Raw genomic sequence first — 25,408 nt, forward strand, 5'->3', positions numbered from 1 at the left:
CCTAAAAACCCAGAAGCACGGGAAGGGTTGGATTCAGTCACCCAAAAATCCACCCATTCGGACTCTGCTCTGCCTCGCGTTACAGCCTGGAAGCTCTGACAGCCGGAGGGGGCAGGTGCGCAAGAGCAGGGGGGCGTGGCTTGCGGGGACGGGGCGGGGCGTGGAAACACGGGCTCTGGGCAGGACGTGCGCGGGACGCGGCGGCGTGGGGGCGTGGCGACGGGGGCGGGACGAAGCGGAGACGGACATGGCGGGGGCGGGGCCGCCCCCGCGCAGACAAGATGGTGGTGCGTCTGCTGAGGAGGGCGGCGCGCGGAGCGGCGGCAGCGGCGCTGCTGAGGCTGTGAGTGCACGTCCCCAGTCCCCCGCCACCCGGCCAGGCTCGCCGTGGGTCGGTACCCGGCTCAGCGCCGCGCAGGCGCGGCCTTCTCGCCCACTGGCGGGAACCCCCGCCGGCCGGGAGCACCGTGCGCCTCCCGCGCGCGCGGGCTCGACCTCTGGCAAGGTCGCCGACGCCCCGCGAGGGTCGCCCCACACTGTCCGTGCCTCCCTGTGGGAGGGCCCTTGCTTGGGCCGGGAAAATGGGTACAAGCGTTGGATCTCTGAGACCCAGAAAACAAAACTAGCGCCCCCACACGTGGAAACCGTGAACGTATGCGTGTTTTATAAAAGGGGGCCTGGAGTCAGCCTCTCAGAGGATGCTGAGAGGCTGCCGAGAGGCGGCTCGCCTCCGCTGTTGTTGGGCACAGCGGTTCCCAAACTGTCTGGTCTCAGGACCCCTTTACAGGCTGAGAAGTTATTGAGGATCCCGAAGAGCTTTTGCTTGTATCTGTTGATTTTAACGGTATGAGGAATTAAAACAAAAATTTTAAATATTCATTTAAAAGTAACAAATCCATTCAAATTTAACGCAAATGGCATCTATAATGAAAATAACTATTTTTAAAAAAGTGGCATGGTTTTATATGTTTGAAAATCTCTTCAGTTAAATTAAGGACCATTGGAGTCTCATATCAGCTGTCTTGGAGGAAGTTTACCAGGAAATTCCAGGCTCATGCACAATCTATTTGGAAAAGGGAAAAGCTCGCAGACCCTCTCAAAGGGTCTCAGGGCACCCCGCCCCCACCCCCAGGTGTCCTCAGATCACACTTTGAGAACCGCTGGTTGAGACTTGCTTGTTTGCCAACTACATGCACATACGGTATCGCATTCTGTTCGCTGATCACCATGTGAAGAAGCTGGGTGAGTCGTTCATAAAGATGAGGAAACTGAGGCTAGGAGAGGCTAAGTGACTCTCAAAGCGGAGAATGGCAGAGTTGGGTTCAGAAACCAAGTCAGTGGCTCCTGGTCTGGAACTTTTTTACATCTGCTTGCTCAGTGCTTCCTGACTCACTGGTGTCCCATACCAGGACCCGCCTGGTTTTATGCATCCCACCTTCCCATTTCCTACATCTGGGCCTGGTAATGTCCCTGGACACCGGAGCTCACCCCTGGAGCCAGAGGAGCCCCTGAAGGGGTGTGCCCAGACCCTTGCAGAAAGTCCTTTCCTGGCCTGTGAAGGGGCCAGCTTCTGTGGCCTGTTCAACATGGGTCAGGTGTCCACACCCAGTCACCTACTTCTAAGGCTCTTGGGGCCCAGCTCATAATGCTCATCATCTCCCTTAGCACACTGGCTCATTCTCAGCACGCCTGCACACGCCGCCAAGGCCATGGCAGCAGGCTTTCATGCAGGGCCCTTCCCAGAGCCTACACCCCAAATTAAGTCCTGTGGGTCCTGGCGCCTTCAGCACACGTGGGGATGGGAAAAGTAAATGTGCCCAAGGTCAACTTAGAAAAGTCTGCCTAGACATGCCTTAATTTCTATCCCAGTTGCGTTGCACTTCAGCTTCAGGCCAGTGGACTGGCTTCTGTTGGCTTTTTTCTTCTGTTTTTAGAGTATCAGCAACATTGCTGATAGGCAGGTGCTGAAACCTCTTCCCGACCCTCCAACATTTGCCTCTCTTGCTATCCCTGATGCTTCCCCGCCTATCCTGTCTCCAGCCTTGCAGCTCTCTGTTGCCACTTCTCAGTTTATATAAATACCCTGTCCTCAAGTTGGGGGAACATAACTGCCGACAGGTAGGTGTGCTATTGCTAGGGATGTCTTTTAAATCCTCAAAGAAATATGTGTGAATAGTAACCCATGCATAAATACACATCTAGAAATATTTCTGATGTAGCCATAGAATCATTCTAGCCTCTTCACCTTGCTTGTTTGTAAATTTTCACTCCCCCAGTGAGAAACCTGGCTCCCACCATGCGCCATCCAGTTACTCAGTTATTCAGTTTCAGCATACACGTGTAGCAGTATCTGACTTGTTAGACCATACTCCGTGGGAAAAAAGGTTTATCAACTAGAGTGCAGTGCTTAGGTGTAGTTCCTTTCCCTTTAGTCTTATTCCACTCATTTCCACAGTTACTTAGGTTAGCACCTTTTTCTTCCTTCCCCTTCAGTGAAGTTGTTTCATATATTCATCATACGGTAAGATTCTCTTTTCCCTTTTCTTGTCTAGTTGCACTAGCTAGTGGTTTTAGTAGCATGTTAAATAGGAGTGATGAGAGGAAGCATTCTTGCCTTGTTCCCAATCTTAGGGAAAGCATCCAGTTTCCACTGTTAAGTCTGATGTTAGTTGTAGGTGTTTTGTAGAACTTTTTTATTCCCTATTTACTGAGGTTTTTTTTTTTTTTTTTTTTTAACATGAATCAGTGTTGAATTTTGTCAGGTTCTTTTTCTGTAATCAGTTGATATGATCATATGATTTTTCTTCTTTAGCCTGTTGATGTGGCATATACATTAATTGATTTCTGAATATTGGACCAGCCTTGTATACCTGGCATAAATCCCACTTAGTCATGGCATATAATTCTTTTTATACATTGTTGGATTTGATTTGCAAAATATTTTGAGGGTTTTACATCTGTATTCATGAGTGACATTGGTCTGTACTTTTCCTTTCTTGTAATGTGTTTATTTGGTATTGGTTTCTATATGTCTCATGTCTCTGTTCCTTTTCTACTGCTTTCTTTTGCATTAAGTGAATATTTTCTTATGTAATACTTTTTATTTCTTTAATGATTTTTTCCACTATTTTTTTTTTTTAGTGGTTGCTCTAAGGCTTACCATATGCATCTTTTAAAAAAAATTGTGGTAAAATATGTATAACATAAACTTTGCCATCTTAACCATTTTAAGTGTACAGTTTAGTGGCATTATCATATTCACTATCCCCCTGATTTTTTCGTCACTCCAAACAAACTCTGTACCCATTAAGCAATAACTCCTCCTTCCTAGCACCTGGTATTCTCTAATCTACTTTTTGTGTCTCTGAATTTGCCTATTTTAGGTATTTCATAGAAGTGGAATCATGCAATATTTGTCCTTTTGTTTCTGGCTTATTTCACTTAGCACAGTGTTTTCAAGAGTCTTCCATGGTGTAGCATGTATTAGAACTCCATTCCTTCCTATGGCTGGATATTTCATTGTATGTATAATATGTTACCATATACATCTTAACTTATCAGAATCTACTTTTGATTTATACTAAATTCCAGAAGATGGAGAAATGTTATATCTATATAGTTCTATTCCCTTTTCTTCTTTTTTATGACATTATTGTTATACATATTATATTTATATGTTACAAATCCAGTGATACTTTGTTGTAGTTATCATTTTTTTAACATTTTTATTGGAGTATAATTGCTTTACATTTTTATGTTAGTTTCTGCTGTATAACAGAAACAGCTAAAGTGAATCAGCTACATGTATATATATATCCCCATATCCCCTCTGTCTTGCGTCTCCCTCCCACCCTCCCTATCTCACCCCTCTAGGTGGTCACAAAGCACCGAGCTGGTCTCCCTGTGCTATGCGGCTGCTTCCCACTAGCTGTCTGTTTTACATTTGGTAGTGTATATATGTCAGTGCTACTCTCTCACTTCATCCCAGCTTACCCTTCCCCCTCCCCGTGTTCTCAAGTCCATTCTCTACGTCTGCGTCTTTTTTCCTGTCCTGTCCCTAGGTTCTTCAGAACCTTTTTTTTTTTTTTTTTTTTAGATTCCATATATATGTGTTAGCATATGGTATTTGTTTTTCTCTTTCTGACTTACTTCACTCTGTATGACAGACTCTAGGTCCATCCACCTCACTACAAATAACTCAATTTCATTTCTTTTTATGGCTGAGTAACATTCCATTGTATGTATGTGCCACATCTTCTTTATCCATTCATCTGTCAGTGGACACTTAGGTAGCTTCCATGTCCTGGCTATTGTAAATAGTGCTGCAATGAACACTGTGGTACATGACTCTTTTTGAATTATGGTTTTCTCAGGGTATATGCCCAGTAGTGGGATTGCTGGGTCGTATGGTAGTTCTATTTTTAGTTTTTTAAGGAACCTCCATACTGTTCTCCATAGTGGCTGTATCAGTTTACGTTCCCACCAACAGTGCAAGAGGGTTCCCTTTTCTCCACACCCTCTCCAGCATTTACTGTTAGTAGATTTTTTGATGATGGCCATTCTGACTGGTGTGAGGTGATACCTCATTGTAGTTTTGATTTGCATTTCTCTAATGAATAGTGATGTTGAGCATTCTTTCATGGGTTTGTTGGCAATCTGTATATCTTCTTTGGAGAAATGTCTATTTAGGTCTTCTGCCCATTTTTGGATTGGGTTGTTTGTTTTTTTTTGATATTGAGCTGCATGAGCTGCTTGTAAATTTTGGAGATTAATCCTTTGTCAGTTGCTTCATTTGCAAATATTGTCTCGCATTCTGAGGGTTGTCTTTTTGTCTTTTTTATGGTTTCCTTTGCTGTACAAAAGCTTTTAAGTTTCATTAGGTCCCATTTGTTTATCTTTGTTTTTATTTCCCTTTCTCTAGGAGGTGGGTCAAAAAGGATCTTGCTGTGATTTATGTCACAGAGTGTTCTGCCTATGTTTTCCTCTAAGAGTTTTATAGTGTCTTACATTTAGGTCTTTAATCCATTTTGAGTTTATTTTTGTGTATGGTGTTAGGGAGTGTTCTAATTTCATTCTTTTACATGTAGCTGTCCAGTTTTCCCAGCACCACTTATTGGAGAAGCTTTTCTCCATTGTATACTCTTGCCTCCTTTATCAAAGATAGGTGACTGTATGTGCATGGGTTTATCTCTGGGCTTTCTATCCTGTTCCATTGATCTATATTTCTGTTTTTGTGCCAGTACCATACTGTCTTGATTACTGTAGCTTTGTAGTATAGTCTAAAGTCAGGGAGTCTCCTCCAGCTCTGTTTTTCTTTCTCAAGATTGCTTTGGCTTGTAGTTATCATTTATATAATTTTATGTCTTTTAAAGAAACTAGGAGAAGGAGATGCAAGTACGTACACACACAAACACACACTTACTTTATAGTATTTGTTATAGTAATCTTCTTATTTACTGTTCCTGGTTCTTTTCAAATGTTCCTGTGGATTTGAGTTACCATCTGGTGCCATTTCTTTAACCCAGTACATCTTTGCTCCTACCCACCTCCTTTGTATTGTTACTGGCAAATATATTACGTTTCTAAATGTTATAGGCCTAACAATACAATTATATAATTTTTTTTATATAGTTGCTTTTAAAATTAGACAAGAGAAGAAAGGAACAGAAGTATGCAATTAAACAGTGTTTTATAATTACACAGTTACCTTTACCATTGCTCTTTGTGTATGTGTATGAATTTGAATTATTGTTTGGGATTACTTTCAGCCTGAAGAGCTTCCATTAGTATTTCTTATAAGGTGGATCTGCCATCAACTGCCCTACACCTATGCATAGACTTTTAGATTCCCAGGAATATGTCAGAGCTTTTCAAACTCTATGGATATCTCATTCTCCAGCTTTTCTGTTTAAGCTGTTTTTTAACCTGTTGTTTACCCCAACTGTTATCTACTATCTCAGGTAGCTGTGATCTTAAATAATTGCTTCTGATGGTTTTTGAAAAATGACTTTGGGGAAAATGCTGTTACCACTGTTCAACTCTGAGTCAGGTCAGTGGGGTCTTCCAGGGAACCACCAGACAGGTCAAGTAGTGGCAGTCCTCTGGGAGTGTAGCTTTGAAAGAGCTCCAGTCCTGCCCTGCTCCCTCCAGTGGCTGCCAGGCTGCTGGTTTTCACTGTAGTTTTAGCTGTTGGTTTTCAAGGCTACCACCAAACTGGGGAAAGGGTTGTTGACCTGAAGCAAATAGACTGCCAGATAGTTCTCTAGCAGAAATGGGTTTATTTGGGATCAGCAGAGAATTGCAACTCAGGGTCAGCAACCATGGCAATACATGTTCAACTTCCTGCATGACAAGGGAAGGAGAATCCTTTTACAGAGAAGGAAAGGAAGTTGGGAGGGCCGTAGTAAGCAGAGTCCATGGCTTTTCATTTATTGAGTCCTTGGCAGGAAAGAAGAGCAGTCTTCTTCTTCCTCTTGGGCTCTGCAGTGGTGCCAGGTGATGAGAGTACCCCCTTCTAGTTTCCCAACTCTATGTAATTAAGGTTTCTGTTTAATTAATTTTTCATATTTCCACCTTTTGATCAAGCTTTTTCTCAGAAAGCATTGCTGATCAAGTCAGGTTTTCTCGTTTCAGCAGCTTTTTGTGCTGCAGTGTCTGGAAGGACCTTCCCTACATACAGTGTTTCATGTTGTAGGGAAAGTGCACAGATTGGGAACCTATTAAGGTCACATTCCAGTAACAAGGAGGGGCCGGAGGGGGAACTCTCAGGCACTTTTTATCTGAAGTCTCTGTGTTAACAAGGTCGTAGACATTGGAGATCATCTGAAGTGTTACGTCATCAAAGGTTTGGCAACAAACTTTCAAAAGGCCTGGTACAGATTTCTTGGGAAAGCTGTCTGATCAGTTAGCATCTGCTTCAGTTCTGGGAAATCTTTACTTTCAGGTCACCAGGTGACATTCGGTTCCAGTCAGAATTTGGTGCTTTCTTTAGGTGTGTCACATGAATACAGGAGTCTGTTTCTTGGGGTTTGGTGGCACAAGGGTTGGTTAACAGTATTTGATAGGGGTCTTTCCTGTGAGATTGAAGAAAGTTCTTCTGGAGGTGTCTTTTCCAATAGATGAAATCTTCAGGTTGCAATGTGTGATGCTTAAGGTCTTCATTTCCTGAGGGCACACTGTGAAAAGATTGCTCTACCAAAACATGGTTACTTTTAATAGTACCAGTTAGCCTTTGCAATATTGGAGTGTCTCTCCTTTTATCAGTTGTGCGTCAAAAGAAGCAGGAGCCAAGTGTATTGGGCAGCCTGTGACTATTTCAAAGGGTGAGAGTTTATGAGTTCCAAAAGGGATGGATCTGAGTTTTAGAAGGACCAATGGCAATGCTTTTGGCCAAAGTATTTGGAGGGTCTCTACAAATTTTGCCAATTGAGTCTTAATAATGCTGTTAGTCTGTTTAACTAAACTAGAGGATTGAGGGTCGGAAGTACAGTGAAAGTGTTATAAAACCAGACAAGCAGCACATACTTTGTAAGTGCCTGGCCAGTAAAAATGGATTCCTCAATCACTGTGAAGTTTGAGAGGAGTTCCCTGTCTGCAAGGGAAAGCTTCAGTCCAGTGTGTAAACATATAGGTCATGACTAAAACATAGGTCATGACATATTCCACTAGATGGAATAAATTGTATAAAATTCAGACCTCAGATGGTTCATTAAACAGTTTAAAATGTCTGGGAGCAACATGAACAGCTTCCCTGGATTGTACTTTGGACAATGGGACAAGTGAGGTAGGCACTTTTTGTGGCCTTCTTAATGTTTCCCCACCAATATTGATTCATGAAGGCTGTCATTTTGTCAGTAGACCAGTGGTTTTATGAATGTATGGTGGTGAAGAGTGGGAATTTTACTGTGTCTGGTAGGACTGGGTTGTTGTTTGGTCCAAACCCGAGCTTTCTCTTTTTATCAAAACAACAATTATTGAATTTCCAATTTTGTTTTTTCTTTTCTGAGACCAATTGTTGAGCTTCTCTAGCCAGTTTTTCTAAATTATCATTTGGTGAAATATCCCTTTGGATCATGACAGAAGTTTGGATGCTGGTGGTCCTTTTAAAGGCAGCATTCCTTGCAGAATTATCAGCAAAGTGATTTACCCTAGCTTCCAGAGAATCAAGCTTAGAATGTCCCAGAACCTTAATAATAGCTAAAGCAGCTGGTAAGAGTACTGTATTCAATCATTCTTTTTTTTTTTTTTTTTTTTTAATAATTCTTGAACATAGGGGCCATTTAAATTTTTACTTCCAATGGAAATAAGGAAGCCATGTTGCTTCCACAACATTCCAAAATCACAAGTTACTCCAAAAATCATATCTACTATCAGTTTAAATATTGACAGTTTTATCCTTGGCTAAATCACAAGCACGTGTAAGGGAATATAAGTCAGCCTCTTGGGCCAAAGTAGCCGTAAAGATGCTACCTCAACAACATCAAAAGGAGTAGTAATAGCATACCCAGCACAATATTTGCCTTCATCACCTTTAAGAAAAAGAACCATCAGTGAACTGTGAGAAGTCAGTGTTACCCAATGAAATTTCCTGTAGATCATTGCGAGGAGTCAGGAGGTGGTCCGTCAGAGTTAAGCAGTGGTGAGGAACTCTTTCCGTGGCGGAGGGGAGAAGAGTAGTTGAGTTAAGGTTATTACAGTGTAAAAGAGTTATGTGAGGGGCAGGTAATGAGAGGGCTTCAGGGGAGGTGAGATGTCTGGCTGAGAAGTGTTGAGTATGGTGGGAATTCAGGAGAGCTTCTACTGCATGAGGTACAAAAATGGTTAAAGGGGATCCCACAACAATTTTCTTGGTGGTCTTAAGCAAGAGGGCAGTGACTGTAATGGCTCTAAGGCAAGGGGAGTATCCCTGTGCCACAGGGCCCAGTTGCTGGCTATTATACCTTGTGTGTCAATGGTGGTCCCCATGTTTTTGGGTGAGTACGCCAAGGGTGTTCCCTTCCTTTCATATACAAAAAAAGAAAAGGGGAATCTATAATGGGTGTGCCCAAGGGCAGGTGGGTTCATCATACTCTCCTTTAAGGCCTTGAAGTCTATGTCATTCAGTTCATTCCATAAAAATGGGTCAGGGTTATTATTGTTGAGTAAAACATATAGAGGTTTGGCCATAAGAGAGAAATTTGGAATCCCAATTTTGGCAGTAACTAACTAGCCTGAGTAAACCTCGCAGTTGGCGCTTAGTTTTGGGTTTGGGGAAACTTAAGATACCATAAAGTCTATCTGGATCTAGGTTTAGCCCTTGTTCTGATATCAGATGCCCTAAACATCGAAACTGGGTTTGGGCAAACTGCAGTTTGACAATAGTCATCAAAGTGACCTACCAGGTGAATTAAATGACCCTTTGACATCTTTTATTTGTTCCATCTCTGACGGTACTAGAGCAGTTTCTGGAAACACTGATTGTTTGTCCCCATTGAATCAGCTACCACTTCCCTTATGGGCAAAATCTCCAACTGATGTTGGCAAAATTCACAGTGCACCTCCCATCAAAATTCAAAGAGACCCCTCAAAATCTCTTCCAGAAAGGTTGGTTAGAGGGCCAGAGTTGCCTAAAGCACTTAAATTTGTAAGTCTCTTTTTCAGTGTCTTAGCTTTTTACAATAACAGCAGAAAACAGGAGGGTTTTCATTTTCTCTGGGAGCTTTCATTTGCTAGAGCTGAAGATTAAGAATTTTGGTGGTCTTCCTTGGAGGTGACTCATCTAGAGTAGGAAAGATCTGTTTTGCCAGATTAACTAAATCTGGAATGGACACAGTTTCCCATTCCAACCTGGTCCTTTTTACTTCAAGGGAAGGTCGCAGTTCAGCCCATTAATAAACATGGAGTTAAAAGCTACCTGGGTGGAATCAACATCTGAAAGAAGACCAGAATTTTCTTTGAAAACAATCTGAAGTTGATTGTAATAATCATGAACAGGTTCTCAGATTTTTGTGTGCAAGCCTGAATTTTGTTCCAATGAACAGGCTTTGGAAGAGCCCTAGGGATTGCTTGATGAAGTCATCTCGTGATTGCCTGAGCCTGATTGTATAAGAAGTTAGTGGGCTGGTCTCCCAGTTGTAATTCTAGAGACCTTTCAGGACTTTTCCAGTTAGTGGTTTTCATCCAAAGCTGAGCCTGGCCTTCATCAACAAGCATATGAACCAGCCAATATAGGTCAGGAAAAAACAGGTTGATAAATTTGAATGACTATATTAAATTCTTCAGCAAACCTGTGAGGATCTTCGGTTACTTTAGGAGAATCTTTGACTATGGCTCGCAGTTCACCTTTAGTCCAGGGAGAATAAGAAATTAAGGATTTAGCCTCTGGACACTCAGAAGACTTAATTTTAAAAGGATAAATTCTGACAAGTTCAGAGGAAAAGGGAGTGGGGAGAGTTTCAGAGAAAAGGGGAAGTTTGGCAAGAGAATTAGTATGGGAGGATTGAGGGTATAGAGGAGGCATAGGTGGTGTAGAAGAGAAGGAGGAAGATGGCATCGGAGGTGATGGCATCGGAGGTGGAGTCTGAGACAAAGAAGCCCAGGAAGAAGAGCCTGAGACTTCAGCAGCCATTTTATCTTTCTTTAACCTTTGCCTCCGTCTTAAAACCTTATTTTACAGAGAGGCAATTTTAGATTCCTGATATCATTGGAAAGCCGCAAAATACCAATCGAAATAAGCATTCCACTCAGTTCTGGAAAACTTGGAACTATTGTAGTCCAATTTGGTTTTAAGGAAATTAAGTTTGAAGATTCCAAATGTTCCTCATAATGGCTACTGATATTCTAAATTGCCTTTGATCAGGTTGGTAATGTTTTTTCCATAAATGTTTTTGCCTGGAGTTTTCATTGTGGAAAAAATTTTAAACTACAAATTCAATTTCTTTCATACATAAAAGGCTACTCAGGTTATCTAATTCTTCTTGAGTGAGCATTGGTAGTTTGTGTCTTTCAAAGAGTTTGTCCATTTCATCTAAGTGGTCAAATTCATGGGCATAGAGTTATGATTGTCCCTTATCCTTTTTCTTAGAGCTTTATAGAGGTATAATTTACACACCATAAAATTCATCTTTTGTAAGTGTTAATTAAATAATCATTAGTAAATTTGTAGAGTTGTGCAACCCGTCACCACGATCCAGTTTTAGATCACCCCCAAATTTCTGCCATCCCCCAAATTATCTCGAGCCCATTTGCAGTTAACCCTCACTCCCACCTCCAGCCCTATCATCCTTTTAATGTTCATATTGTCAGTAGTGACTTGCTCTCTTTCCTTGGTATTTGTAATTCTTTTGTCTCTCCTTTTTAATTGGTCAGTCTGGCTAGAGTTTTATCAGTTTATTGATCTTCTTGAACTATCTTTTGGTTTTATAGATTTTTCCTATTTTTTCTGTTTTCTATTTCATTGATTTCTGTTCTTATCTTTATTATTTCCTGTCTTCAGCTTACTTTGGGTTTAATTTGACCTTTTAATGCCATCCAAATGGAGGATGGAAATGGGAGAAGAAGGGTGCAGAGGGGAGAAATTGTAGGGCAGAGAAGAATGAAAGCAGTGAGAGAGAAAGGGAAGAAATCCTTATAGGAAGAATGCTAAAGAGGAGTCAGGGGTTAAAAAGAACTGTGAAATTTTAGAATGATCATTTTGAAAAGAACTCAGAATAAGAATATGTGTACTTTGTCACTTGAATTGGTATTAAAAGCTCAGTGTGAAGTGTTAGGTATTTTTAAATGTTTGTTGACATCATTAGAAATAGACTTGAGTTGCCCAAATGCATGGTGAGAAGCTAAATGGGATGCTGTAAACAAAAATCATGTTTTTGGTTATGAGGCAGAAAGTAAATTTAAGTAGTCCGGGGAGGTAGGGGGACCAACTGTCTCAACTTGCCCAGGACTGTCCTGGTTTTAGCGCTGAAGGTCCCACATTCCTGGAAGCCCCTCTGTTCCAGGCAAACCAGGATGGTTATTTACTCTAGAGATAGAGAAATGAAGGGCTGAAGAATGGAGTAAAGATAATCTAAGATGGTAGACCAGAGATTCAAGAATTGGAGCTAGAGCCTTCTAGAATGGCTTCCTAAGAGAATGGGATGGGATAGAGTATTCAGAATGTTTTCACGGAGAAAGAAGGGCCTCTGCTAGGAGCAGGGCTGAAGAGAAGAGAAAGACAGAGGAGACTCTGAGGAAATAGGAAATACCATAAAGCGGTATATAGACCAGGAGTAGCCTGGAGGCAGGGGACATGCCTGTGGGCTGGACGGAGGAGTTGGTGGGAAATGAGGTAAAACTAGAGCCCACACTAGTGGGCAGTAGCCAAGCTGGTGAGCAAGAACTAAAAGTGGTAGCTAGGCCTGAACTGGAAGACGCAAATGCATGTAGGTGGTGTAGGGAAATTCGCAGCAAGGGGCTGTGTGCCAGCAAGGCTGTGCCAAGCCTGTGGAACAGCATAAGGTTCGCTTGTGGATCCATACCAGCTGTGGAGGGCTTCTACTCCCATTGTACCATTGCCCTGTTAGAGAGTTTCGCTGTGAACTAGAACCATCTGTGTGGGCGCAGGCTGGGAGGAAGGATATTGGGTAGCCCCAGGGAGAGACCGAGGGTGGGGAGGAAAGGCTGGGACCCGAAGATGAACTGAAAAACCTTTACCCGCTGCTCCCCGGGGCCCATGGATCCAGAAGGGAGTTGAGGACAGTTTCATCACAAGTGCTTTTCTCTATTCTACCCTGAATAACTGTAGCCACCGAAGTCTCTGTCCTCTCAGGGAACTCTCCTGAGTGCCCCTGCTTTGCAGAATGTTTGAGTGGCATAAACACTTCATTCTTCTAGAAATACTCCATAGTGGTGCATTGAGGATGGAGTATTCTCTGAAATTACATTTGAGGTTAAAAGGTGACGCATATGCTTGGTTGTAGTTAAGCCCGGTGGAGGACATCATACATGGTCAAATGAGGTAGCATCCAGAGTGGCTGACACCACTCAGCGTTGGCACTTCCCTGAAGTGGTTATTTTCTCCAGTGATGGCTTTGCAACAGCCAAGTTTTGATTGATGTAATTTCTGAAAACAGCCTTTGGTCACAGTTTTCTTAACTAAATGTTACGGTGGCCACTCTGTAGGAGGCTGCCATTTTATGCATGACTCCCTGTGGGGAAGTCTGCAGGTGCATGTGGCTAAGATTTTAGGAAGACAGGGAGAAGAAAGCTGGGCTCCTTGGGGAGTGGTTATTGGTGGGTTTGATGAATATTCGTAAGATTGGAAGAGTTGTTAATTGTAAGAAACAATATGTTTTCTTGCCTCTGAGTGCAACTGGGTTGTGTTCTGTTGTTACATGTTTCTTATTTATTCCCTTATGCATTGCTCATGATCTTGACAGGTTAAGTTTAGAACTTTATTAATCAATAAAGAAAATTTCAAGGAAATAGTATTTGTGTTTTCCTATAGGTCACTTGGGTATGAATTTAAATCCGTTATAATTCATAAAGGTTTAATTTATTTCATGTTGTTACTTGAATATAGCTTATCAGTTAAATAACTCATTTGAATGATGTAGACAATCAGTGGGCCCCAGAATTGAGATTCCTTCCTTCCTTCTTCTTTCCTTCCTTCCTTCTTCTTTCCTTCCTTCCTTCTTTCCCTCCTTTGTCTCATTTTCTCCTTCCTTCCTCCCTCCCTTCCTTCCTTCTCCAACTATAAGCCAGACTTAAGATGGCTTTTTATTTAGTTGCTTTCATTTTATGTTTTGGTTAAATTTTAGGATGTTAACCTAATCTCTGAGCATTGATGTTCACTATTGTTCCTCAGCTATCACATATATATTTGTTTGTATATAACCACAGTTGTTCATTGGGTTTATTTCCAAGTTTGTTTTTTCCCTTGGGAAATGCAGAGATAAATATCCCTATATCCAGGTCTCTGTGGCTACCCTTACTTAAGTCCTTGGAGGTAATTTTCTATATATGAACTTGCTGGGTCAAAGATTTTAAGCCTTTTGATGCTTGTTGTCAAATTGCCCTCCAGAAATGGTGATAGATACCTGGATTGCAGTATGCCTTTTAAAGGCTTACTTACCTCTTTTTCTTGGCGTCAGCAGGCCCATGCACAGTAAAATAAGCACAGACTGTCTTGTTTTGCTGGTCACACAGCTGGCGGTGCCAGGCCTAGAAAGAACCCCATCTCCTGGCTGTCAGCCACTAGCGGCTTTTCACTATGTGGCCTCAGCTGTCATACTGACCCAGCCTACAGGTGTTTCTGTAAACAGCCATGTAATTTTACTTCTACAAGTTCTCTTCAAAACTATGCCACGTGTAACATCTTCCTCTTAGGCTAGGAGATTGACAAAAGTGCCTGATTTCATAATAAAGGAATCAAAGCCAATTTCCATGAGAAAGTAAGGATTCCATTTTAATAGTATGCTTGGTATGGACAAGTCTGTCTGAACTGTTTCCTCATGCTGTATTCTTTTTTTTTTCAATATTTATTTATTTATTTGGTTGCATGGGGTCTTAGTTGTGGCAGGTGGGCTCCTTATTTGTGGCTCTCAGGCTCCTTAATTGTGGCATGTGAACTCTTAGTTGTGGCATGCATGTGAGATCTAGTTCCCTGACCAGGGATCGAACCTAGCCCCCTGCATTGGGAGTGCAGTCTTATCCACTGTGCCACCAGGGAAGTCCCCCATGCTGTATTCTGACTGAGAAGGCAGAGTGACCAAAGTGCTATGTAAGTATTTGTAGGACACTTTTCAAATATTAATACTCAGAACCCCAGAATACTGAAAAAATTTAAAGACAGCACTTTGTACTTTATTGTCCTCCTTGCCGCCCCCAGTAAAATTAGGGTTACAATTTGGTGGTAGACTGTGTTTGCCTTTGAGCTGAAAGTTCTACATTGCTAAAAAATTGTATATTGGGACTTCCCTGATAGTGCATGGTTAAGAATCCGCCTGGCAATGCAGGGGACACAGGTTCGAGCCCTGGTCTGGGAAGATCCCACGTGCCGCAGAGCACCTAAGCCCATGTGCCACAACTACTGAAGCCCGCGCGCCTAGAGCCCATGCTCCGCAGCAAGAGAAGCCACCAAAGTGAGAAGCCTGTGCACCGCAACGAAGAGTAGCCCCTGCTCGACGCAACTAGAGAAAGCCCGTGCACAGCAACGAAGACCCAACGCAGCCAAAGATAAATAAATAAAATAAATATTAAAAAATTGTATATTTAAAAAATATGAACCTTTTTAAAATTTATATGGTCATTTAAAAACATAATTGCAGGGCTTCCCTGGTGGCGCAGTGGTTGAGAATCTGCCTGCCAATGCAGGGGACACGGGTTCGAGCCCTGGTCTGGGAAGATCCCACATGCCGCGGAGCAACTAGGCCCGTGAGCCACAATTACTGAGCCTGCGCGTCTGGAGCCTGTGCTCCGCAACAAGAGAGGCCACAATAGTGAGAGGCCCGCGCACTGCGATGAAGAGTGGCCCCCACTTGCAGCAACTAGAGAAAGCCCTCGCACAGAAACGAAGACCCAACACAGCCAAAAAAAAAAAAAAACACATAATTGCATGCATATGTATACGTTGTACCACTTTACAAGTAGTGCAGGCTTATTTTAAAGCACTTACACTTGACTTGTCTTCTTACTTAATCTCACAGTATTCTTTGTGAGAAGGATGATATACCCACTTTACTTTTTGGCCAAATACCAAAATTTAGGGGGGGAAAGGAATCTGTGCCACATTAAAAGGATCATACACCATGATCAAGTGGGGTTTATCCCAGGAATGCAAGGATTCTTCAATATATGCAAATCAATCAATGTGATACACCATATTAACAAATTGAAGGAGAAAAACCATATGATCATCTCAATAGATGCAGAAAAAGCTTTCAACAAAATTCAACACCCATTTATTATAAAAACTCTCCAGAAAGTAGGCATAGAGGGAACTTACCTCAACATAATAAAGGCCATATATGACAAACCCACAGCCAAAATCGTTCTCAGTGCTGAAAAACTGAAACCATTTCCACTAAGATCAGGAACAAGACAAGGTTGTCCACTCTCACCACTGTTATTCAACATAGTTTTGGAAGTTTTAGCCACAGCAGTCAGAGAAGAAAAAGAAATAAAAGGAATCCAAATTGGAAAAGAAGTAAAGCCGTCCCTGTTTGCAGATGACATGATACTATACGTAGAGAATCCTAAAGACTCAATCGGAAAACTACTAGAGCTAATCAATGAATTTGGTAAAGTAGCAGGATACAAAATTAATGCACAGAAATCTCTTGCATTCCTATACACTAATGATGAAGAATCTGAAAGAGAAATTAAGGAAACACTCCCATTTACCACTGCAACAAAAAGAATAAAATACCTAGGAATAAACCTACGTAAGGAGACAAAAGACCTGTATGCAGAAAACTATGAGACACTGATGAAAGAAATTAAAGATGATACAAGCAGATGGAGAGATATACCATGTTCTTGGATTGGAAGAATCAACATTGTGAAAATGCCTATACTACCCAAAGCAATCTACAGATTCAATGCAATCCCTATCAAACTACCAATGGCATTTTTCACAGAACTAGAACAAAAAATTTCACAATTTGTATGGAAACACAAAAGACCCTGAATAGCCAAAGCAATCTTGAGAAAGAAAAACGGAGCTGGAGGAATCAGGCTCCCGGACTTCAGACTATACTACAAAGCTACAGTCATCAAGACAGTATGGTACTGGCACAAAAACAGAAATATAGTTCAATGGAACAGGATAGAAAGCCCAGAGATTAAACCCACACACATATGGTCACCTTATTTTTGATAAAGGAGGCAAAAATATACAATGGAGAAAAGACAGCCTCTTCAATAAGTGGTGCTGGGAAAACTGGACAGCTACATGTAAAAGAATGAAATTAGAACACTCCCTAACACCATACACAAAAATAAACTCAAAATGGATTAAAGACCTAAATGTAAGACACTATAAAACTCTTAGAGGAAAACATAGGCAGAACACTCTATGACATAAATCACAGCAAGATCCTTTTTGACCCACCTCCTAGAGAAAGGGAAATAAAAACAAAAATAAACAAATGGGACCTGATGAAACTTAAAAGCTTTTGCACAGCAAAGGAAACCATAAGACGAAAAGACAACCCTCAGAGTGGGAGAAAATATTTGCAAATGAAGCAACTGACAAAGGATTAATCTCCAAAATTTATAAGCAGCTCATGCAGCTCAATATCAAAAAAAACAAACAACCCAATCCAAAAAATGGGCAGAAGACCTAAATAGACATTTCTCCAAAGATATACAGATTGCCAACAAACCCATGAAAGAATGCTCAACATCACTAATCATTAGAGAAATGCAAATCAAAACTACAATGAGGTATCACCTCACACCAGTCAGAATGGCCATCATCAAAAAATCTACTAACAGTAAATGCTGGAGAGGGTGTGGAGAAAAGGGAACCCTCTTGCACTGTTGGTGGGAATGTAAACTGATACAGCCACTATGGAGAACAGTATGGAGGTTCCTTAAAAAACTAAAAATAGAACTACCATACGACCCAGCAATCCCACTACTGGGCATATACCCTGAGAAAACCATAATTCAAAAAGTCATGTACCACAGTGTTCATTGCAGCACTATTTACAATAGCCAGGACATGGAAGCTACCTAAGTGTCCATCGACAGATGAATGGATAAAGAAGATGTGGCACATACATACAATGGAATATTACTCAGCCATAAAAAGAAATGAAATTGAGTTATTTGTAGTGAGGTGGATGGACCTAGAGTCTGTCATACAGAGTGAAGTAAGTCAGAAAGAGAAAAACAAATACCATATTGCTAACACATATATATGGAATCTAAAAAAAAAAAAAAAAGGTTCTGAAGAACCTAGGGACAGGACAGGAAAAAAGACACAGGCGTAGAGAATGGACTTGAGGACACGGGGAAGGGGAAGGGGAAGCTGGGACGAAGTGAGAGAGTGGCATGGACATATATACACGACCAAATGTAAAATAAATAGCTAGTGGGAAGCAGCTGCATAGCACAGGGAGATCAGCTCAGTGCTTTGTGACCACCTAGAGAGGTGGGATAGGAAGGGTGGGAGGGAGACGCAAGAAGGAGGAGATACGGGGATATATGTATACATATAGCTGATTCAATTTGTTATAAAGCAGAAACTAACACACCATTGTAAAGCAATTATACTCCAATAAAGATGTTAAAAAAAAAAAAAAAAGAATCCGTGCCAGATGCTGTTTTCATATAGAAACACTGGAGGGCGCTCTAGCAATGGAAGATGTAAATTGTCTCCTTAGAGGCATGCATCTTAGTATACTAAGACAGGAGAATTGGTTTTCCTGTTTGTTTTAACACAAATGAAAGACAGCTAGATGTGAGGGCATATTTCTGTACTGACCTATAAATGGCCCCTTGCACAGTTTGTGAGACATTTAAGAAGTAGCTCTGTGCTCTGGCCCTCATTATTACCTCTTCCCTCCTCTTGCCCCTTCCAGCTATACCGGCCTCCTGCTCATGGTTGTGTTCTCAGCCTGCAGCACTCTGTCCCTTTACGTCTCTGCTCAAATGTCACCCACCGGAGAGGTCTTTCCTGACCACCCTGTACAACAAAGCACACGCTCCCTTAACGTGCTACACTTGCTCCACCTCACTCTGCCTAATGTTTTTTTCCATTGCACTCATTTCCACCTGCCATACTCTATGTTTATCTATTTATTGGTTGTCTGCACCCCATCCGCAGCCCCCATATTCATGAGAACACGGACTTGGTCTGTTTATCCCATTGCTATATACCTTGCCCATGAAGCAGTGCCTGGCATGCGATAAGTGTCCAACATAGATTTGCTGAATGAAAGGTACTGTATCTGGAGATTAGTGCCTTTTTTATTATCATAAAGTATACATAAATTTACCATTTTAACCACTTTTAAGTATACAGTTCAGTGGCATTAAGTACAGTTACCTTTTTTTTTTACAACTATCACCACCATCCATCTCCAGAACCTTTTCCTCATCCCAGACTGAAACCCTGTTCCCATTAAACAGTAATTGCCCATTCCCCTACCTCCAGTCCCCAGTAACCACTGTTCTCCTTTCTGTCTTTATGAATGGCTAGTCTGTATTTTCATAGAAGTGGAATCAGGCGATATTTGTCTTTTGTCTGGCTTATTTCACTTAGCATAATGTCCTCAAGGTTCACCATATTGTAGGAAATCAGAATGTCCTTCCTTTTTAAGGCTGGATAATATTTTATTATATGTCTATACCACATTTTGTTTATTCATCCATCAGTGGATCTTTGGGTTGTTGCCACCCTTTGGCTATTGTTAGTGCATGTTTTATGTAGCGCACAGAAACATGATGTTAAGGTTTTGAGTCTAAAGTGGGTTCCTTTGAAACAATGATAACATCTTTAAATTATACCAGTGAGTCACATTTCACCCTTGGGTGATTTCTGCCTTCACGAAATACTTTTAGTTCAGATTAAAGTAGAAACTTATTCAAGCTCCTAAAAATCGTAGTTGGTTTAATATCCCTTATTGGTGCTATTCAGGTTTTTTTTTACAAATGTCAAAAAAGAAAAAACAGTTCACAAGATCAAATTACTGACTCTCTGCTCTGAGCAGGAAGATCCTGGATAGACGCTCTGGGGTTGCAGTTCAGTGCTGACTCCGCAGTTAGCCCTTGACCTTGTTCAAGGCCCTTGTCTAAACTGAGCCTTTTTCTCACAATTAAAACAAGGAGGGTGGACTAGATGCCTCCTGCCCACTGACATTCCATAATCTAGGAAGGAATTATTGACCTAAAGCAAGAGGACTTTGGAGAATTCAGAAATATAAAATATATGGCTTTTTGAGCTTTGGGTTATTTTGGTCCATTTCAGCTCAATTTGACTTCAGAGATTGAAGGTAATAAAAGCTTTGCTTCCCCCAAATTTATGGGCACAGCCTGCATCCGATTGATTTACACTCCTCCCTCCTGCCATCTTGGGGGATTTTTGTTCGTGTGTTATTCATCCTCATCCTTTATATCCTCAGGTCAGGAGGTGTGTTCACCGTTTCTCTCTCTCTCTCTGCAGTAGGGACCTCTGCCAGGTGCTCTGTTCAAGCCCTCAATCAAGTGGCTGCTGACCGCCGCAGTACAGAGGGGCTATGATTCTGAAGTAATTGGGGTATAGTGGGAATACAGAACCTAGAAGAACTCAGGAGTAAGAAGAGGTGGATGTCCTAAATTAGTGTTATCTGCAAGAATGACTCGGAAAGTAGAGACGTGATTTTTGCTTGTGTGCTGTCCGCTTCCAGTTTCCTCCTGCCCTCCTGGAACCCTCAGGCTGCCCCACAAATGCCCCAGTGCTTGAAGCACAGTGTTCTTAGGTCCCATGCTCAGCCGTTCACCTAGTGATGCCCAGAGACTCTGAGAAAACCAGGATGTGCAAATGTCGTGTGTGTAGCCCCACCCAAATGTTGTACATTTGAACGAATGTCTTCTGCAAATGCCTCACCTGCAAAGGATTTGTCCCGTAAAGAGAATTTCTCCTCTACCAGGGAAGCAAATGTGGACGTCAGAGAGGCTTGTGGTGCCCCTCCCACCCCCCATCCTCTAGTCAAAGGTCCAGGCTGTAAGTTCGGGTCGTCAGTCTCTCCCTGTGCTACAGAACAGTCTGGGATTTACCAGGGGTCTGGTGACATGCCTGAGACTGGGGAGAAGCCTAACCCTTAGGAACCCCTGACCTCACGCTCATACTCATGCACGCACTTCTTACTTAGCTTCCTAAAGCTGGCCTCCAATCCTGTTACCCACCCCCATACACAGCATAAATTCCCTGATATCTTCCAACTGTCTGCTGCGTGAAGTCTGGACCCCTTAGTGTGGCAGCACAGGCCACCTCATCCATCACCCACCTTTCCAGTGTTTCTCCCAGCACTGCTCACCTTGTGGCATTTAGCCAGGATGCTCATCCTTCTTCACACCCCCCCATCCCTCTCCCCTCTCTGATTTGCTCACACCCTTCCTCATACCTCTCACCTCAGGGCCCGTTACAAATGCCACTTCCTCCTAGAAGTCGTCCTTCCCCAGACCTCTCAGACAACAGCCATCTGCCCCTTCCCTCTGAAGCCCAACCCCTTCTGATGGCTCTTTCCACCTTTTCCCTTCATTAAGGTTATCTAGGATCAAACTCCTAGTCATCTCTGATGCTCTCATCTCCCTTTCCTACCCATACCACATCTGTTGCCAGGTCTGTTGATTCTCTCCTTCAGTTGTCAACTCTTCCCCACTCTATTAGTTTCCTATTGCTGCCATAACAGATTACCACAAACCTAGTGGCTTAAAACAACACAGATTTATTATTTTAAACTTCTGGAAGTCAGAAGTCTGAAATGGGTCTCAATGGGCTGAAACCAAGGTGTCAGCAGAGCTGCATTCCGTTCTGGAGGCATGAAAGGAGAATCTGTTTCCTTTTCCGGCTTCTGAAAGTTCCCATATTCTTTGGCTCATGGCCCCTTCCTCCATCTTCAGAGCCAGCAACAGTGGGTCACATTCTTCTCATGCTGCCCTTTCTCTGGTTTTCTCACTTCTGCCTCCCTCTCCCACTTATAAGGATGCTTGTGTTTATATTGAGCCTACCTGGATGATCCAGGCTAATCTCAATCTCAAGGTCAGCTGTTTGGCAACCTTAATTCCACCTTGCCATGTAACCTACCATATTCCCAGGTTCCAGGGGATAGGCCATGGATGTCTTTGGGGGCCATTATTCTGCTTACCACACCCACTCTCCTAGCTTCAGGGTTGAGTTCTCGGAGTAGCTGTCTGATGAGCTGCCTGCCTCACCTCCCTCATCACCTCCCATGTTACATGCCACCTGCATAGATATTAGGATATATATTCTGTTATCAAGACTTGTTGGGTCTGCCTCCAAAATTATTTCGTGGTTCTGTCCCTTTCTCTTTGTCTCCAATGCCACCATCCTAGTGGTCATCTCTCATCTGGACCACTGTGAAGGGGGTCTTTTACATCCACTTATACCCCTCCAACCCATTTTTAAAAATTGAGGTAAAACTTACATAATATAAAATTAACCATTTTAAAGTGTACAATTTAGTACATTTACAATGTTGTACAACTATAACCTCTATTTAGTTTTCATCACCCCAAGGAAAACCCTGTACCTGTTAGTAGTCACTCCCTGTTCCCACTCCTCCCAGCCCCTGGCAACCACTAGTCTGTTTTCTACCTATTCTGGATATTTCATATAAATGGAGTTATGCAATATATGGCCTTTTGTGACTGGCTTCTTTCACCTAGCGCAATGTTTTCAAGATTCATCCATGTTGTAACATGTACCTGTATTCCGTTCCCCTTTATGACTGAATAGTATTCCATTGTAGGTATATACTTTATTCTGTTTATCCGTTCATCAGTAGATGGACATTTGGGTTGTTTTTACCTTTTGACAACTGTGAGTGGTGCTGTTGTGAACATTCATGCAGAAGTATTTGAGTACTTGTTTTCCATTCTTTTGGGGGTATACCTAAGAATATAATTGCTGGGTCATATGGTAAATCTATGTTTAACTTTTTGAGCAACCACCAAACTGTTTTCCACAGTGGCTGCACCAATTCCACTGGCAATGCACAAGGGTTCCAATTTCTCTGCATCCTTGCCAACACTTGTTATTTTCTATTGTTTTTATTGTCGCCATCCTAGTAGGTGTGAAGTGGTGTCTCGTGGTGTCCTCCAAACTATTTTTTTTTTTTGAAAACTATTTACTTTTCCCAGACAACTTTTTTTTTTTAATTAATTTTGTTTATTTATTTAATTTTATTTTTTGGCTCTGTCGGGTCTTAGTTGCAGCACATGGGATCTTATATTGTGGTGCGCAGGCTTCTCGTCGTGGCATGCGGGTTTTCTCTCTAGTCGTGGTGCACGGGTTCCAGAGCATGTGGGCTCTGTAGTTCGCAGCTCGTGGGCTCTCTAGTTGAGGCACGCGGGCTCAGTAGTTGTGGTGTGCGGGCTTAGTTGCCCCGTGGCATGTGGGATCTTAATTGCCTGACCAGGGATCGAACCTGCATTCCCTGTATTGGAAGGCGAATTCTTAACCACTGGACCACCAGGGAAGTCCCCAAACTATTTTTAAATACACTAATTGGTTCATCTCACTTCCCTGCTTAGCATCCTTAAAGCTCCCTCCCGTGGCCCTCCAGGGCGTGTCTGGTCTCACCCCTTCTATGTCTTGCATTTCACTTGCTTCCACCCTTCTCACACACACTCTACTCACCCCAGCATCATAGGCCTTCTCTTGCTTCCTTAGGCAAGGAGGGCAAAGACGATGGGCTTTGAGGATCATTGGGGTTCAGACACTTTCCCAAGATCACACAGAGCTGAGCCAGGGCCCTGGCCCCGCCACTTACTAGCCAGCTCCTTCCAGGTCCCTCATCTGTAAAGGGGGCTCGTGATACCACAGAGAGTGGTTAGAATTAAATGAAATGAGTGCTGGCTCATAACACCGATAAACAGTGGATGTAAGAAAAAAAGAAACAAGATAGATACATAAAGCCCCTCTTCATCCACCTCAGCTCCACTGTCTAAGACATACCCTCCCACCCCCATTTCCTCCCTCAAGGCATCTTGTTCCTCATCACACAGTTTAGTCACGAGATGTGAACGGGTGCATTTCCCTCTTATGTTTGGTCTCTTCCACGAGATGGGAATCTCCACGTCCACCCCTTTGAGCCTGTGCCCAGCACAGTGTCTGACACATAGTAGGTATTTACTAAAAAATACCTGGTTGAGAAAAATCATCATATGGTCACAGTAAACAGAATTCATGACTAATTATCCACTTGACATGAGAGGGTGGAAAGGCAAACTTTTTTGCTGTGAGTGTGGGTGTATGTATGTTTTCCTCGATTATAGATTTGTCTAAACATTCCTGCTAATTTAAGATGTCAAATCTGAAGTTTGTTTCTTGGCTTGAGTTTTTGAACACAGTCCAGGGCTGTTTTCAGATTCCTCAGTATTCTCTTTTTGGGAAAGAGTTTTCGAAAGCATAAAGTGGGTGTCTTCTGTACATGCTTGTCTACATTTTTCATTTACCAGCATGAGTGTGGGGAGGGGAAGATGAGATTTTAATGGCAGTACGTGGCTGTACCCCAACACGGAGGTGTCACTGGGAGAACCTGGTACAGTCCAAGTCTATGTGGTCAAAAGCACCTCCCCAGCCAGTGTTTCTGCCCCAGGTACATTCTGTTTATTTTAGAATTTCTCACCTGTGGAACACATTTCTTTTCCTCAACTCAGCATCTGGAAGGTGTATTAAATAAAGTCATGGTCTTTCAGCTCAATGGAGGAAGCTTAGCAGGATCCGAAACAATATTTCTTTCATTCAGAAATCTTTTCTGCTTTTGCTTCTTCCCTACCCCTCATCATTCCACTACCTCCACCCCAGACACCCTGGGGTGTCATACTAGAGTGAGGTGTCGCAGAGAGCATGGACCCCCTTCTCGCCAACATTGGAATTACTGAGCTGCTATTGGAGAAGTCTCATGTCTTCTCCATCAGGAATTAAGGAACCCACGGGTTGATTTGGGGCAGAATCCCCCATTCGGGAACTCTTCTGCTCATCTGAGGCCCATCGAGCTGTACACTCCTTGAGGAAAAGTTACCACCTTTCCTAATTCCTGTCTCTGTGCAGCGCCTGGGTGGACTACTAACTAGCAAGTTTCTGAAACCAGCTGGATGGCTCCACACATTCTGTTGTGTGTGGGAACCGCTAAGCGTTAGCAGCTAGCCAGTGACCAGCGGTGATGAGCGGTTAGGCTCCGCAAACGTGTCACGTGCTAAGTGAGGACCCCAGGTATCAGCTGAAGAAACAACTTTTAAAAATGGAAATAGGACTGTTGACACAGGTGCCTTTTACTAATTAGTGTACTGTTTTTGAGGAATTAGTAAAAATGTTAGTATTTTCAGGATTGTTGTTAATGAGGGATGAGAAGCTTATCTTTTTATCTTCACAACCATATGGTTTACTGCTTGATGTGGTTTTCTCTCTCTCTTGATGTTTTTAAATTTGATTTTTATTTTAGTGAGGACAAAAGCACTTTCTTGCAGGACTCACTGATTTTATTATGCAGGTAAATGGGGAAAGTATTTTCCTTCATAGAACAATTTTTTTCAACAGGAAGTTCTAGAACATATCAATGGTCTTCTTTTTAAGTAAAAGTCCCTATAACACATCTATTTTTATTATTCAGTCATTCATTTATACATTCTCCTGAAAAGAAGGAGAATTATGCCCCTACTAAGTCCTAGGCCGCAGCTAAGAAGGGGGAATGGGAGAAAATTTCCGGAAGGTCTTTTC

General features: G+C 42.3%; 1 protein-coding gene across 4 annotated transcripts in view; it reads left to right on the forward strand.

Annotated features, from left to right (window-relative positions):
- Nucleotides 1–262: 262 nt before the first annotated feature.
- CLYBL (citramalyl-CoA lyase) overlaps nt 263–25,408 on the forward strand; it is a 242,064-nt gene continuing 216,918 nt past the window's right edge. For all 4 annotated transcript variants that reach the window (XM_068526795.1, XM_068526794.1, XM_068526793.1 and 1 more), the window contains exon 1: nt 263–343. In XM_068526795.1, coding sequence (XP_068382896.1) covers nt 282–343 — 62 coding nt within the window. In that variant the 5' untranslated portion in view covers nt 263–281. The remainder of the gene's footprint in view (nt 344–25,408) is intronic.

This window comes from Eschrichtius robustus, chromosome 18, assembly GCF_028021215.1.
Source record: "Eschrichtius robustus isolate mEscRob2 chromosome 18, mEscRob2.pri, whole genome shotgun sequence".
Classification (NCBI taxonomy): Eukaryota; Metazoa; Chordata; class Mammalia; order Artiodactyla; family Eschrichtiidae; genus Eschrichtius; species Eschrichtius robustus.